This window comes from Chelonoidis abingdonii, chromosome 3 (assembly GCF_003597395.2).
Source record: "Chelonoidis abingdonii isolate Lonesome George chromosome 3, CheloAbing_2.0, whole genome shotgun sequence".
NCBI lineage: Eukaryota > Metazoa > Chordata > Testudines > Testudinidae > Chelonoidis > Chelonoidis abingdonii.
In genome coordinates, this window is record NC_133771.1 from 203210527 (window position 1) to 203228475 (window position 17949).

Here is a 17949-nt window from a genome sequence, read left to right on the forward strand (position 1 = left end):
TGTACCATTAAACTATATTTCACTGGAATAAGGTCAGATTACCTTTTCATTTTAAGTGCAAAGAGTAAATATTGCTAATACAGGAAACATGGACACCAAACCAATGATATAAATTACAAAACGTTAATGAGCACTTGACTACTTAGATTCAAATATAAGTCAGTCACCTGTAATTTTAATTACTTTTATTTTTAACACACCCCAGAAAAGTGTTATTAGTCAAACTGTGAGCAGCTGATAATAAATGCAAGACCCTATCCTCTCCAAATTTCCTCCCTGGCTGTTGGAAGTTCCATTAGCTTCCCTTGGATAGGGGCCAGGGATTCTGCTCTCTATACTGAAAGGGTGCTTCCAGGGCCAGATTAATGAAATCCAGGATCCTAGACGCACCATGACTTGGGTGCCATGTAAATCCACCCTTGCAGCCCTACCCCACTAGAGAGCAGGGGCATCCCCTTCCCCTCAGAAGTAGCAGAGCCCCTTCCTCTGTCTGGAGATGCAGTGATGGCAGCACATGAGACACCTGCTCCAGTTCTTACCCTAGCAGTTGGGGTATATCTGCTTGGGTGAGTGGGGCAAGCATACCTCTTTCTATCACACGCAGAATTCTCTGCGGGTGTGGCGTTGGCTTGGCAGTTAACACCCCATGCAGCTGAATGGAGTGGGGCAGTTCATACTTCTCAGAAATATTGTTTTGGACATCATTGTACTGGATATCCTTAGGTCACATTTTCAAGCCTTTCTTCGCAACATAGATGCCAAAACCTTTCATTTTAAGGCCTTGTCTACACTAAAGGGAAAAGTCGATCTAAGCTACGCAATTTGAGTTACGTGAACAGCGTAACTCAAACATAGCTTAGATCTACTTACTACGAGGTCCACACTTTGTGATGTTGATGGGAGATGCTCTCCCATCGACTCCCCTTACTCTTCTTGATAAAGGTGGAGTACAGGAGTCGATGGGAGAGTGATCGGCGGTCAATAGTGAAGACCCACTAAATTGACTGCGATGCATCGATCACCACAGCATCGATCCTCTGGTAAGTGTAGACAAGCCCTAAAGAAAAAGTGAACTGAGATTACAATCACATGCTTCCAGGAGCTGGGATTCTACCCATGGGTAGATTGCCTATGCTTTATCAACCCTGGGTGGTTCTCCTTTGGTAAAAACCATGAATTCTTCCACAATCACCAAAGCCTGCACTCTCCAAGGCCCAGTCACCATATCTGACTGAACCAGAGTAAATGTGCCACGGAGACTGCTGCTTGGCGAAACATACTGATCCCTCCACTTTAATGACCTGAAGTGTAGGAATGGGAGGCAGATGAATGGCAAATGCATGTTAATCAGCCAGAATGGATATTTAAAGAAGAGGTAGCCTGAATCAGTCTCTCCCTGGCTGAACAATAAAATGTAGCTTGTAGGTAGGAAGACGAGGAATCGCCAGGTGGCCACAAAGAGCACTAACTGTCCCAAATAAAACCGTTGTTCCCTAAAAGGAGGAGGAGGAAAGAGAGCTCTCTTCCTGAAGGACTCCTAATAAAGAACAATGCCAAACTTCATGGAAAAAGGGTAGAAGGCCTAGTCAGTAGCAGAGACAATGGGGATGGGGAAACAATGTCCCTACTTTCTCCATTGGAAGAACCACCAGAAGAGTTACTAGAAAATCCTGTGGGCTGCAATGCCCAGAGTTTACATTAACTCTGCTCTCTTAAGGTGTCTCCTGTAATGACAAATCCAAGCATTAAAAAAATCATACTTGTCCCCCAATCATGATATTTAAAAAAAACAACAACAAATGTGGCGTTATTTTTATTTGCCTTCTGGTTCTGAAACTTTAGGGGACACTTGTTTCATGTTTTCAAGCTTTTCCCCACAGCCATGAGGGCTAGGGACTCATTTTTTAAAAAATGAAAGCTGAGGTTCTCATGCAATCTCTTGAATCTAGAAGCTAGGATTTTAAGAAAAACACCAAATACCAAGACAGAATGAAATGGTGAGAATTGGCAACCCTGTTTTCTCAAAATGTGTACCAGTGGCTAGGATAGAATTTCCACAGCCCACAAAAGATCAACAATCAGCTTCCCTACAGGGATTTTGTACCCTATCAGGTTGTGGTAATTTTTTCTGCAACAGCTCTCAAGTTTTGATCTACAGAGCACTTGCTGGTGGTCCATGGGATGCTGGTTGGTCATTTGGTGCTCACTCTTCTTTCTTGTTTCCAGATTCTCTTGTAGGCGTTCAGAAACTGAAAAAGACAAGCCTGGACACCTGTAAAAGAAGCTGGAAACGAGGCAGAGGAGCAGTCTGCCTAGCTGCTTCCATTAGGGGCCACTCCATTAAGAGGAATGGGTGAGGAAAACCAGAGACACCCTTTTGGACAGAGCCACCAACAGGACTGGAGCTGCCAGACACCATCAGAAGGCTCCAGGAGGAGGGGTAGAAGAGAAGCACGCAGTAGGGAAGAATCTGCAGTGAGGCAATACTAGGAACAGGTGGCAGGGAAGCATGTGCAGGGCAGAACAGAACACAATGGAGCAGAATTTTAAAAGAAGAGCAAAAGGAGATTGTGGCTTCCCCCCCGCCACAAAGACAGTTAACTAAAGACAGTTAACACCACAAACATTTCCCTAATATTGTTTGTCTATGTTGGCAAATTATGTAGCTTCCCCAGGGATGTTGTATGACTGGAAGGGGAGATGGGATCTACAGTTTGAAAAAGTTTGAAAACCCTGCTTTAAAGGCTATGAAGGTAAGTGCAGGCAAGAGTCTCTCGTCTTGAAAGGTGTCCTCCCCCTTCCCCCACACATGCATTTGTGCTGCTATCCTGAGAAGGCAAATACAGAATTGTCACCCTGCACTAGCCAAATCATTTATGTAAATATAGAACTGCATTATGTAAGGAAGTTTGATAGCAAAATGAAAATAGGCCAAGAATCCAAAAAGAATGTTTCTCAATATAGTTGCACCATTTGTAGCCCTATAGGTAAGGGTGCCCCATCAGCATTCCAGTTATAACCCTATACACCTTTGCTATGTAAATGCACTCTATACTACACTTGCCATCTCATACTTACAAAGAAATATTCATTTTGACTTAAGAAGTCCATTTCACTATGTCCAGGACCTGAAGAAGCTAGTAACAATTTCTGTACTTCAAAACGTAGGAAAAATGACTTTTAAAATATTAACAACAAAAACAAGGACTAGGAACAATTAGATTTAAAAGAGCTGGCTACCATGCATGCGAACAGTGCATGTCCAGAGGAGATGCTCTGAGTTCACTTGCCTTTTAAGAATTGTTTTAAGATGCCTCTTTTCTGATTCTATAAGGTTTTTTTGAGTAAATAATCTTTGTCTTTCTCTCCCCTACACACAAACAGAATGCACACAAGGGTGTGTGATGGCACATTTATATATTATTTCTATAGTATCACATAAAACAGGACTCTCCAGGCACTTACAAAGCCCAGAACTGCTGCCAGATCAGGGTCCTAATTTGTGCACTCATATAGGGGGACAGATTCTTTGTGTGTGAACATTTTTTTTAAATTAAAAAACTAACAAAAGGTATGTTAGATAATAAACAGATTTAAAAAAAACCTACAATTTTGGACAGATATTGCATCCCCAATTCATGCCATGGTACTAAATTTAGTTTATTCATCTTTATACAACAGTATAAATTAATAACATCTGACTGAATTTTTAGTTTACCCCAACAAAACCTTGCTTTCCAAGTTAAAGTCAGACCTTACATTTATATTAATATCGTATACATATATAAAGATAACTTAACCACAAAATAATGTGCGGCAATTAACTTTTCTTCCCAAGAGTGTTATCTTCCTAAGGCAGGATCAGTATTTTCTGAATTATAGTAAGTATTATTCATTTTTCAAATACTGAAGTACTATTTGTTCCAAACGGCACGACGCTTTTAAACCTTCCCCATCCATGACGATAATCAGCATTTAATACCAATCTAACATTCACTGCGGATGGGAACTTGCAACCACAATGCATTTTACAAAAACCTGACTATATACTTTAATCCTTTCAACTGCACCTGCAACACAAAGTATTACAGACTTTTAAAAACCTGCTCTCTTGAAAAGAAAAAATAAAAATAAAAAATTGTGCAGCATCAGTAACCAGATAATATTCTCAAATTTCAGTGATCTCGTCAATGGAGCCTTCCCCCATGTACCGTGCTCTGTTTCATGCAGTACATGGCTTTAGCTGGCCAAATTTTTTTTTTTTCTTTTTCCTCTGAATCAGTAGCACAGTGAAGATCTTACTTTTTTTTTTTTTTTTTTTTTTTTTAAGCAGTGGCATATCAATGAGGCACAGATGTGTATTCCAACTCTGCATGGATGAGCACACTGTTCAATATAGTGCTGGCTCACACGGTATCAGGGTAAGTTATCACTTCCCATGAAGGCACTCTTATCACCAGGGCCCAGAGAGGTGGCTGCAAATCGCAGCCTTTTTATTTTCAAGGCAGTTTTGCTGAACATTCAGGCTTCAAAGATTCACACTTTCAAAACTCTATAAGAGTTTGTGAACGCTCAATTTGCCAAAACTGTTTACAGTGTAATTGGGCACCGTACCTGTGTCCATGAGATAGCGAAGGCGCTTCTCCACCAGCGCGGCACGGGTGTCAATTTGCTTTTGCTCATTCTCTAGTGCTGCCAATTCTCCTACAACGTACTGACTGGTGTCTTTGAACCCTTTCTGTTAAAGAGAACAAACAAGAAGAAAAAACATCACTTGTAAGTTGCATTTTTCCTTTCCATAAACACTTAGTAAGGCACTTACCTAAACAACCAAATATCCTGCTCACTACCAAAAAGCTAACACTTACATTTTATAAACCTTGCAATTTTGCCAAATATCATTATTTGGATGCACTATTTTTTTGTTTTTAAAAAGCATGGTTTCCTTAGAGAATATTTTAGTGTCTAGATGTTGATTTTGCAGTTTTAAATGACCTGATTTTTTTAAATTCTGTATAATTTATTTCTAAGTAAGAGCTGTTGTTATATACAAGATAGTAAACCTGGAGCAATAATCCAAAGGTACTATTTATATTATTATTTACATTGATAAGTTACGTGTGATTTCTGTTACATCCAGTTTTTGTTTTAAACTGCTAACTTTTAGGGGTTGTGTTTTTAGAAAGAATCATCACAAGAACATCTTGGTGACAATGCAAAATGTGGGTTTTGGGATTAGAAAAACAAAAACAAACTTCCTTTCTTTTTGCATCTAGTTTCTCTGTGTCAATTCTACTGATGACGCACACCAGAATAGGCTGTAATGCTTCTTCAGATCTCCCCTACTGCAGGCTATTGCCCTGACAAACAATGATCTGTAAAAGTATTGGTAATTAGTGTAGCCTTGATTCTTATCCTGACAGGTGCTATCAAAATCCACTGCACAGTCTCTACGATGCAATGGGACTACACACTAGATCTCCTCCTTCCCAGTTTTATTAATCCTCAACTGCAATGAAGCCCCGTATGTAGACTTTATAAATCACTTAAAAACATTTTCATACCAGAAAAGTTATATAGCACTAAAAAGTCAAGTCTGTCCTCTGTATCCTACATGTTTCAGCACTGTCTTGAAGGACAATATATACTGGTCCTCATGAATCTCACAAAATGTCCACAAACATCCTCAGTGAATAAACCTGACTTACAAAATACACCTCTACCCCGATATAGCGCGAACCGATATAACACGAATTCGGACATAATGCGGTAAAGCAGCGTTCTGGGGGGCGGGGCTGCGCACTCCGGCGGATCAAGCCAAGTTTGATACAACATGGTTTCACCTATAATGCAGTAAGATTTTTTGGCTCCCATGGACAGCGTTATATCGAGGTAGAGGTGTAGCTGGATCTCTCACTAGGATGTAGAGAGTGGTCATTCAGTACTCCAAAGTTATTTTCATATGGCCAGATTGAGTTCAACTTCCTTTGGAGCACTATTTTGATTTGGGACTTTCTCTTAGGCCCCGTCTACATGTGGTAAGCTGGGGTGTGAATCTACCTCTTGCGAGCCTAGGGCTTGCGCAAAGTACATTAATGAACTATTAATACACGTCAGCAGGGTCCACACAGACAGTTAGTCTGTGACAGGCTAGCAAGAGGTAGATCCATATCCCATCTTGCTGCAAACTAAATGTTTCTATAGATGAGGCTGACATAAAAGGGGTCTTACACAGCGCTGAAACATTATAGTTGGGGTATTTATGCAAAAGAAGTTAGGAGGAAAATACTACTATTTCAGGATGCCTCCTCCACATTTTCTTCATAATCACCAATAAGCTTTCAGGAATTCTCCCCAAGGCTCTTTGAGACAGTTTTAAGGTTGAGAAGCTTAATACAGATGAGGCTTGTTTTCAGATTCCTCTTGTCCTTTGCAAAGGGATATACCTACAGCCATTATCCTTTGGGGATAGGAGGGGAAAATGCAGGCGCTTTTCTCATCTGTATTTCCCTATCACTGGCTAACTTGTTGCTGGATTAGTTAGTCAGTCATAAGTAATTGGACTGAATTTTTTCAATTGTTTCTCAGTAAATATTGCTGAAAGAGTCGGTACAGCTTCACAATCGTACAACAGAGATAAAAATCATTATAGCCAGATATTACTGCAAATAAAGATAAATTCACTGTGAAGGCTGAGAGGATGGCATAAGTCCCACAACTATATAATTAACAAGTCTGGAACTTTAAGATCTTGGGCACCTGGTGAAATAGGCACGTTGTTGCAACACACTGCAGTCACACCAGAAAACAGCATCAGTTCTAAAGGAAACTTTTTTTCACCTGTCTCGTAGCCACAACACAATTACGGAAAGACAGCCTCCAAGTGGAGTACATGAACAAGAGAATTAGTGTGGGCGAGTTGAAGTGATGTATGATATGTGAAATATATTGCCTTTCAACTACAATTAATTGAAAACAGTATAAAAATGTCACTAATGTCAGCATGCAGAATTGTTCACAATGCTATTAGAAGATGAAAAGAAATGCTGTGTCACGATGAAATATTCCATGTGTATTATCTGCATGTATAATGTGAATTCACTGAGGAAGACCTTACCAGCTTTGCTAAAGCACAGCTATGTTAATAAAGTAGCTGAGAGATTGTTAAGAAGTTAGGTGATTTACTATAGGTATCAAAGCATTACAAAATCTCTAACTGGCACTGAATTGCTTCAGCAAAAAGAATGAACGCATTTAGACCAATTGTGGACAGCAACATATGACCATTACCAAAGACTATGCTGTGCTTCCAGTCAAAATATTCAGGTTAAAACTTGTTCTTCCTGCTTCTGTCCCGCAGCTGTCCATCAAAAGCAGCTTTCTCCCTGCGGTCTATCAAATATTTCCCTCACAAATCAATTTTACACATGATCAGCCCATACCCCTACTGAGCTGAACCTCCCCGTTAATTAAGTGAAGAAATTACCATATATATTATATTAATGCAAACATCATTCAGCTAGTAATTCACGGCTGATCTGGATAATGGAAAGGTTGAACACCCATTAACCCAAGCCAACAAAATGGGTTGGCTGAGAAATTCTAGCAAGTCTCATGTGACTCTTCCCTCTAACTGCAGCTCTGCGGTATCTGCTATTGTAATAATTAAAATCCTCCTGGTAGATCAATACTGGAATCTCTTTATGGGAAGTGCCCTGATGGAAATGTCTCAAGGAAGCTGGGGCTGTGGAACTCTGAAAAATTCATTTTTTTTTATCTGACAATTATCACCACACTGCAGACTAATTCAACAGCGCACCCCTCTCACTCTGCTTTGAATGCACTGGAGATTGACATCTAAAAAACCCTAACATCTCATTTTAACAAATAAAGGCACTATTTCCACATACAGTTTGGAATTATCAGCAATCATGAAACCAGACAAAAAATTAATATACATTAAGCACTTCATCTTCTGATGGCTTCCTCTGAGTTTCAGTTATCGCTGCCTTCTCCTCATTTCCTCTCTTTGTATCTTCCTGTATTGATCTTTGCCTTTTCATCTCTTGAAAAAAGGGGAAAGACATGTAAAATTATTATAAAGTTTGATATTTGTGTATTGAAATGTGGACTTACATTATCAGAATTTTAATATATTTATTGTTAAATATTATTAAATCATAAGATGAGAAAACATGTTTTATATTTTCTCCTACCTGGTCGGTTCTCAACATATTGACTGAAAGACTGGAGCTGAGTTTTTCTGACTGTAGAGTCCTTGCTGAACACAACAGGATTTCTAAAACGTTCTGTTGCTTTTTGTAATCGCTCAGCACGATGTTCTTCTGTTCCATTCTGTCAGAAAAACAAGACATACAACAGATTCTTTTGTTTACAAACGTGAAATCACACATTGGAAAGGTATGTTTCAATGACAGAACACAATGCAGGGTTTGCAGAGAATTTCACAACTCAGATTGCTGTTTGCGTGGGATAAAAGTATCAGCTGCTGAAAAAGAAGTGGAGTGATGAACTTTTTTTTGGCGGTGACTGGTTTTGGTTTGTTTGGCATCATCAGGCAGGACTCTGTATTACTTAACAGCAAGATCTGTTAACTATGACGAATATCTTTCAGTGATGTGGATTTTAAATGACAGATAACTCTTTTACAACTTTAATTTGTCCTGCATGGCATACATTAGTGCCAACCTGCATAATGTATACTCCTAAACATGATCTATAATCACTTTAAAAGCATGTTGCCTTTAGTCTTTCTCCCTCACAATTCTGCCCAGTAAAGAATTCTATCGTTTTGTATAGTCCCACAGACTTGTATGACAAGAAGAACTAGTTTCTAATTTTATGCCCATTGAGATAAACCACTAATGCTGGATGAAGGCTAAAAGGTAGGATTATAATACTATCCCACTGAACTGCATTTCATCAGCTATAACTTTCCAAAGCCAGATTTGTAAGTAAGCCCTTTGCAGCTAAGGAAACTACAATTATCTTTTCCAGAGCTTCCTATGTTAATACTGGTAACAAATTCAAATGGTTCTATCAACATGAAATATCCCAGAAGACTGAACCACTGCAATGTGTGGAAACTGCAGATACCGAGGTGCTGTGTACCAAACAAATATTTCATTTTATACCTAATCTTTTATTATTTTTATTAAGTGTTTTGAAAGTAAATAGGGAAAGGCTAAGATGCATGACTAATAGCTAAGCCTGCTGAATGCTGAAACTGGTTATCAAAAGCTACCAAGACTTTGCCCTTCCTCTGCATTGAGACAATCAGTAATGAGGGAGTTCTCCAATGGCCTATTCTCTAGCCTCGAGGAGGCCTGGGATACAGAATCCTCAAGGGAAGGTAACAGTTTATCCTTTTCCACAAACACAGAATGCCTCATTTATAAACGTGTAAACTGCATTTTATTAAAACACAAATCCAACTCAATGCGGAAAGCTCCATGAGAACAGATGGACACCATATATTCTTTGCAATACCATTTTTAAACTCTTTGTTAAAAAGACGTACACAAAGGCACGCTGTTAAGTTGCACCTTTTGTTGGAGTAACTTAAAAAAATCAATTAATACAGAAAAGCTTTTATAAAGAAACATCATTTTCATCAGGTTAGCGGATATCAAATTGCCCTAATGAAGGTGCCTGTGTGCCATTTATTGAACTAAGCTTTAAAAAAGTATCACTCTCATTAGATGCATGTTTTTCCAGATGTATGTTTTTGAGCTGTTATGATTCTGGTTTTAAATAAAAGGCGGCTTCCTGTTGTTAGGACAATAGATATTTGAAGTCTGAACTGAAGTCTTTACCAAAATAAACAAACAAGGCTAATTTTTTAGGCCTGGCAACATGCTAAAATATCAGTGCGATTAGCAAGTAAATCCCATTTTAAGAAACCTTTTTATGACTAGGGACTTCTGCCACTTTACAAATGTATTCCTCTAAGCCCACTAATTCAGTTAGCCTTTTCAATCCATTGTATTATTCTTGGGCCAGCTTCATTTTGCATTAAATCCACTGCAGAAAGCTAAATTGAACGCAAAAATCAGACTTGATCCAGGCTTCCTTTTGTTCAAAGATAGAGACCGAAAGTCCTCTACTGCTGCCACACACTTTCATCACCAATTTATAGGAACCGACAGTGTAAGGGAAAAGCAATGAAAGTCATTGTTTTGGGACTTCAAAGCATCTCTGTATCTGGGGAAGGAAATCCTTTCAGTCAGCAGTGCTGTCCCCACAGTCTGCAGGTGGGTGAAAAGTTATACACAACTGGAAGTGACCCAGAGCTCACAGAGATATTAATGGCATGCACAGGGTATTTTTTATTTAGTTGTAACAACATAAAAGGGCCTAATTAAGAAAATGAAATGGAAGACTCATAGGTATGTACCTTATGTTAAAATGGTATACATTAAAGATTGACAAAACATGCAGCGTAGATACTTGTCTTAAAATTCATTTTTCTCAGACTCACTCACTACCAGATTACACAGACCTCTATATATTTTTACAACATAATACATTCTAGTTCTGGTTGAGCAAAACAGATGGTGAGACTTGAAAGGGAAGAAAAATACGTGGTGTCCAATTTTGCTCTCACTGCAGTCAATGAGAATTTTGCCACTGACTCTTCCTATGCCTTCACTTCAGATTTAAGTGGTAAGCTGAACAGTAAGAATTTAGAGGTGTTTGTACAGACCTCACGATTATGCCAGCCAATTACAGTTATAGCTATAGCTATAGCATGGCTAAAAAAAATCATAATATAAACAGAATGTGTTGATTGATACGTAGAAAAACCCCACTGCACTGCAAACTCTGCAGTTGCACTGCCCAGCAGATTCTCTGCATGTCTTACTGTGATGGATTTGATAAGAAATTATTTTCCTCATCATAAAGTACAAAACAGAAATCAGAACACACAGGTACTGAGATAAAAGCATTAATCAAAACTTACCTTAATGTCTTGCTCTGAGCTATCAGTTACAGCTTTCTGAGCAGCACTGGAGAGTGAATTTGCCACCTGTGGCTGAGCTTCTAGGAGCTTCTTCAGCTTCAAATCCACCAACTTACTGTTTTGTTCTGCTAAATATGCAAATACCATGTACAACAGAGAGAGAGGCATTTGAGAGAGAGAGAGTTGCTACAACAATGTATCAGTTTAATAGAATTTGTAGTACTATCATTTTAAACTAAAAAGTGAAAACTGAGAAGAAAAAGATCTTTAAAGCACATATTGAACTAGATCTGCATGTGTTACACATACAAACATCTTCCAAGTTTTCTTAAAAACATACATTAAAGAAAGTTAGAACTTGGTTCTGTCCCATCAAGTACAGCTTGTATTATGTTATAAAGTACTGAATGATAAACACATGAACTTCACAAAACGTTAAGTTCCTTTCAGCTAGTACACACATACATTGGCTTCTCTTTTGGATATATAAAAACTCCTAGAGAAGAATTTATTTTAAGATGGAATATTAAAAATTCATCAGATATTTTAGGTTCTGATAAATTAATATTATTTGTAAACTTGAATGGTTAACACAAGGTTCCTTGGGCACAGCTTCTCAACTTTAAAACCAGAGTGACAACAAAGTCATCTTTCTAGTAATGTTTGTTATAAATTATGGAATATAATGGAATTAGGAGTGAAATCAAATACTTTTATTACTCCATAAAAAAATAAAATCTTCAGAAGCCTCATCCAAACCCCCAATGAAGTCACTGGAAAAATTCCTATGGACCTTGCATCAGGGCTAATATGTACAATATTTCACTTCCCATTAATGCTTATTTGACCACATGCAAAGTACATAGTGTTTTGTATGTGAGTAGTGTGTGCACGTACACCCCCCCACCCCAGCCATACCTATGACCACACACATATTTGAGAGAGAGAGGTTAATAGAATATATTATAATTTTGTGAGCTACAGTTACACTGGTAGGGAGCAGAAGGTGCATCACCTGGAGGCATTATGCATGCAAGTCGTGCATGGGGTGAACACACTGCAGAACTTCCTACACGTGTTCTACAGATGTACCTTGCACTCCAAACTGCAGTCCTGTACTCACAAGCTAGAATGCAGGAAGGAGTAGTCAAATTAATTTCCTAACCGCACTCCTTCTAAGGCTTGGAGTTCTATGAACAATGTTGGACATCCTGTTTCTCAAAATATTCCTGGGGAGTTAACAACCAAATATTCTGCCTGCCTCCTACAGAGACATGATGTGACGGGGTGTGATGAAGGACAGCTTCGCTCTTCTCTGGCACATCGATGCCATATAATTTAGCCTAACATACGAGTGCACACACATACACACTGGCTTATACATAAACACCATGCAATATTTGTAATACACAGATGTTCACGTGTATGCAGCACATGGTAGCGGCAGTAACAAATATTGATGCAGGATTTAAAATCAACAACTTCCATATTTTAAAAAAAAGTTCTCAAACCAGTTTTCTTTTACTTCATTTATGGATTCTGCCTAAAATTCTATGGAAAGAAGAAGAGTTCAGCAGGTAACAAATTCATTAATCAAGTCACCGAAGATCTCAAATAGAAAGGACCCTTTGCGTGTTCATCCCATCCATCTGTCTCCAGTAGGATCTCTCTCTTACAAAAATGGTCCACAGAGAGAAAGGTTGGAGAATCACTAGGTTAGGAGACATACCATAAATAATCAATTCCTAATTGTCTTTTCCTCCCAAGCATAAAGAAGTAACTCATCTTGTGCAATAATATGGTTCTTCGAGATGTGTCCCTATGAGTGCTCCACTGTAGGTGTGCTTGTGTCCCTGAGCTACAGATCAGAGAACTTCAGTAGCAGGCTCCATTAGGGCCACACATGCGCTGTCCCCCCTCATGCTGTGCCACGAGACTAGTCAGCACGCATGGGCTAATCCCCCTCAATTCCTCCTCTGCCACAGAGTCACTGACAAGAACTCCGAAGTAGAGAGGAGGTGGGTGGATTATGGAGCACCCACAGTGACCATTCTTGAAGAAGGCGATGGATGAGATTGATCTTGTGGCATGTGTACAAACTGAATATGGAAGGATCATGTTGCTAATTTGGTAGCACTATCTGATGCGGTTCGGAACTCACTTAGTGAGCCTTTGGTTTGATATTGCTGAGTCCTTGGACCTTTCCACAATGGAGAAGGAAAGTCTAGGACAATGGTCTCCAAACTTTTTACCCCACCCCTCCCTTACTTGATTCATGCCCCCCTGGGAGCTGTGATTGGGGGCTGGGGCTGGGAGGAGGCCTGTGGTCAAGGCCCGAGGCTGCAGTGGGAGTGGGGCAGACACTGCAGCTGGGGCCTAGGCCAGAAGCGAGGCCACAGTTGGGGCCAGGAGCTGGAGCTAGGGGCCCCAGTTGGAAGCAGAGCCCCGCCCAGGAGTGGGGCTGGGAGATGGGGCTGGACCGCTGGGGCCAGAATGGAGCTGGGGGCAGATTGCTCCCTCCCCACCTCCTGGGGGCTGGCCTGGGCCCCACTGTGCCCCACAAATGTTCCTCTGTGCCCCCTTAGGGGGCACACCCCACAGTTTGGGGACCACTGGTCTAGGGAACTTCCTGAAGGCCCTCATCCTGTCAAGGTAGAAGGCCAGGACTCTCCTGATGTCGCAGGTATAAAGTATAGCCTCCCTGTTGCCTTGGTGAGGCATGGGGTAGAAGACTGGAAGGTGAATCAATTGATTCACGTGATACAGAGCAGTTACCTTGGGGATGAATTTTGGATGTGCCCTAAGCATAATCCGGAAAGAATACTGTGTAGCAGGGATGTGCCATTAGGGCTGCTATCTCTCCTATTCTTCTGGATGAGATAATCATTATCAAGAACACCATTTTTGTTGATAGATATCAAAAGATTTAGTAGATAGATGTCAAAAGTCAGCCCTTTCAATATCAGGTTTAGATCTTACATGGGGATAGGAAGTGGAGGCTGAGGCTCAGCGGGAGCAAGTGGACACAGGTGTTCTTGATCGCTCTCAACTTGAGGAGATTGATGTAGAGGGATATCTCTGCAGGCGATCATTTGCCTTGTGTCATGAGGCCATTTAAATGCATGCCTTGCCCTGTATGTGATGCATTGTTGCTAACGAGCGATGATAGTGATGTCTGCGAGAAGGGGATCCCTTTGCACACATTTATTTTATTGAACCCTTGAGGAAACATTTTGTGGTTGGGTCTGACAGCACTGAGTACCCCTCTACAGGTTCGTGAAAAGCTGTGATAGCTGCTAGATGGACCCTAAGAAAGCTAGGGATAGTCCTGACTTTTTAAGGGTCAGACCATGGTCTAGGATGTGTGGAAGAGACGTGGATGTTGGTCAGATTTGTTGGGACACGCACTGAATCTGAAACCTCGACCATTTCTGCAGGTAAGTGTGTCATGTGGAGGACTTCTTACTGTGGAATAGAACCTCTTGTACTTCCCTGGAGCAGGAGCTCTCTAGCTGCTGGAACCACCTCTGAGGAACCATGCTTTGAGGGAGAGAATCCCCAGGTTGGGATGCAGATTATGCCCTTTGTCCTGTGAGAGGAGGTGCGGAATAGCTGGGAGGGAGATTGATGGGCATGTTGCGAGCTGTGCCAAGCAAGGGTCCAAGGTCTGTCTTGGCCAGGTAGGAGAGACCAGAATGACATGAGTGCCGTTCCTTTTTATTTTTAGTAGGACCTTCAGAAGCAGAGGAAATGGAGGGAAGATGTAAGGAAGATCCCCATCTTATGGGAAAAGAAGGGCATTGCCCAGGGTGTGCTTTTCCATCCCCGCTCTGGAGCAGGAGCATGGACATTTCTTGTTCTGGTAAGTGGCAAATAGGTCTATGGATGGTGATCTCCATCATGTGACGAGGTTGTGGAGCACAAACGGATGTATCTCCTACTCACAACTGAGATTGTCTACTATTGAGTTCCGTGTGCTGGGAGGAAACCCGTGGACAGGGTGATGTCATGGGAGATGAACCAGTTCCATAATGTCATTGCTTCCTCACATAGGGAGGGTGACCTGATCCCCCTGACCCATTAATGTAGTACATGTATGCTATATTGTCTCTTAAGATCTTTGTGTATGATCCTGCAATCAGCGGGAGGAAGTGGACACAGGTGTTCTTGACCGCTCTCAACTCAAGGAGATTGATGTGGAGGGATATCTCTGCAGGCGACCATTTGCCTTGTGTCAAGAGGCCATTTAAATGCATGCCCTGCCCTGTGTATGATGCATTGGTGCTAAGGAGCGACGATGGTGATGTCTGCAAGAAGGGGATCCTTTTGCACACATTGGCCAGATCCTTCCACCAATCTAAGGAGTTTCTGATCCTGATAGGGGTTTGTCCAACCTGTCCCTATTTGGTCTGTAAACCGAACTGAACCACTGTTGGAGGCATCACATGTGGAGTCTGGCATGCGGTATCACTGCCATGCCCGCTGCCGTATATCCTAAGAGTTGGAGGTGGAGCCTGGCTGGTACTTGTGGGTTGCATTGAACATTGTCTATGAGTGAAACCAGGGATAGGAATCTTTGTTGGAGGTTAGGAGGGCTTTAGTCTGTAGGGTGTTCAGGTCAGCCCGTATGAATTCCAGGTGTTGCTCTGCAGTGCGTGTTGACTTCTGGTTGTTGATCTGTAGACCCAGTTCTGTGAACAAGCGTATTGTAGTATCAGTGACTTGGTGAGCCTCCTTGAGAGATTCGGTTCTAAGGATATAATCGTCCGGGTATGGGTAAATCATTATCCTTTGTGAGTGTAAATGAGTAGCTACCACTGAGAGAATTTTGGAAAATACTCTCAAGGTTGATGAGAGCTCGAAGGGGAGGACTCTGTATTGGTAATGATCATGTCCCAGAGTGAACCTGGGAAATCGTCTGTGAGTTAGTAGGATCAAGATGTGAAAACAGACGTCTTGGAGGTCAAGAATAAAAAAACAGTCTACCAGTTCCAAGGCTGGAATGATCATTGATAAGGTGACCATCTTGTACTTCTGAGCCTTGACAAACTTGTTGAAAGCTCTGAGGTCCAATAGGGGTCTCCAACCTCCCTTCCTTAGGGGCATTAGAGTAGAATCCCTTGCCTCATAGATGTTCTATAGCTCCTAACCTACTCCTGTAGCAGTAAACTTCAGTGAAAAGAGTCTTTCAAGAGGGATGGGGAAGGGTGTTGTGTAGGGGGTAGGCAGGTGAAATGGATGGAGTACCTGGAAGGGACGATATTTAAGACCCATTGGTCTGATGTTATGCATTCCTAGGCACTGCAAAACGTTGCCAGTCGGTAACCAAACAGGTGTACAATGATGTTGGTTATATCAGTTGGGGAGGTGGTCTTGTGGTGCCTCAACCTGCCCATCAAAAGTGGAACTTAGATACAGGGGGTTGGGATGAAGGTTGTGGGCCCGACAGCTTGCATTTTGGGAATATCCCTTTCTTTCTTTGTTGCTTGTAATGGCGCTGAGGTTTGTATTGAGCTGCATATCACCTATGCTAGGATCGAGAACTAAATTGTCTCTCTTGCCCGGGTGTATAGATTCCCAGCAACCTGATGGTAGCCCTGAAATCCTTCAGCGTATGAAGGGAGGTGTTGGTCTTTTCGGCAAAGAGCTTTGTGCCCTTGAAGGGAAGATCTTACACTGTAAACTGAACCTCTTTCAGCAATCCCAACAAGTGAAGTCATGACGCCCATCACAGCACCACCGCCATTGAGATGGACCTTGCTGATCTATTGGCGGAGTCAAAGGCCAATTGTAGTAATGTTTTTGCCACTAGTTGCCCTTCCTGTATGATGGCCTAGAAGGATTTCCAATGTACATCTGGCAGTTTTTCAATAAAATCATTAAGTTTATTATAATTTGTGCAATCGTATTTGGCCATGAGCACCTGACAGTTGGCAATATGGAAGTGTAAGGTGACGAGGAATACGCCTTTCTACTGAAAAGATCAAGATGCTTCCAATTCCTGTCATAGGGCATAGCTTTGGACTGGTGTTGTCAGACACGGGAATTGACAGTGTCCACAATGATGGAATTATGTGGAGGGTGGGAAGAGAGGAATTCTGATTCCTTGCTGAGGATATAACATTTTTTGCCAACACATTTGCAATTTGGCACCACCAATGCTGGGGTTTTGCACACTGTTTTTGCCAGGTATAAAATGGCTTCATTTATTAGGAAGGCAATCTTTGATGAGGATGAAAAGTGGAGAATATCAAGAAGCTGATAGTGGGTGTCCTTGACCTCCTCTAGTGGTATGTGGAGGGTGTCCGCCACCCTCTTCGCCAGCTCTTGGAAAAGATGGAACTTGTCTGCCAGAAATGGTTGGGGAGGCATGATGGTTTTGTCCAGAGAAGAGGAGGACATGGTCTTTAGTGTTATTTCCTCCTCAGGACCAGCTTCCTGTTCCTCTATCTCCTGGAGCAGTTCCAAGGCCCTGGATGCTGTGGCCAAGGGTGTGTACCTGGAGGTTCTCAGGCGAGGCTTGAAGCTCGAGAAGCAGGCTCTCAGTGTGCCACCCAAAGGTTCCAATATGGCCATTCTGGTGGCACAGGGCCTGGTGGAAGTACTCACAGGTGGGGGGAAGGGATAGCTCAGTGGTTTGAGCATTGGCCTGCTAAACCCAGGGTTGTGAGTTCAATCCTTGAGGGGGCCATTTAGGGATTTGGGGATTGGTCCTGCTTTGAGCAGGGGATTGGACTAGATGATCTCTTGATGTCCCTTCCAACCCTAATAATCTGTGATTCTGTGAAATTCCTTGGAACAGGGTCCTCTGGGCCCCCTCTTAAAAGGGCCAGTATACCTCATTACAGGGCCAAATGCTATTTTGATACCTACTGGATCTCTCTAGCAATTTGGCTTGGTTTACAGGCTAGAGACTAAAAGCAGCCTCCATGCTTAATTGAGGAGCCACTGGTATCTCAGTGCCT

At 41.6% G+C, this 17949-nt stretch overlaps 1 protein-coding gene across 12 annotated transcripts in view; it reads right to left on the reverse strand.

The window, feature by feature from the left end:
• EHBP1 (EH domain binding protein 1) overlaps positions 1–17949 on the reverse strand; it is a 337395-nt gene that overhangs the window by 36762 nt on the left and 282684 nt on the right. For 6 of the 12 annotated variants that reach the window (XM_032763268.2, XM_032763265.2, XM_032763267.2 and 3 more), the window contains 4 exons: positions 10985–11109; positions 8217–8355; positions 7959–8065; positions 4615–4738 (listed from right to left, as the gene is read on the reverse strand). In XM_032763268.2, the coding sequence (XP_032619159.1) occupies positions 4615–4738; positions 7959–8065; positions 8217–8355; positions 10985–11109 (495 nt within the window). Of the gene's footprint in view, positions 1–4614; positions 4739–7958; positions 8066–8216; positions 8356–10984; positions 11113–17949 lie in introns of all 12 variants that reach the window. The other 6 variants (XM_032763264.2, XM_032763261.2, XM_032763259.2 and 3 more) reach the window with 1 other exon arrangement.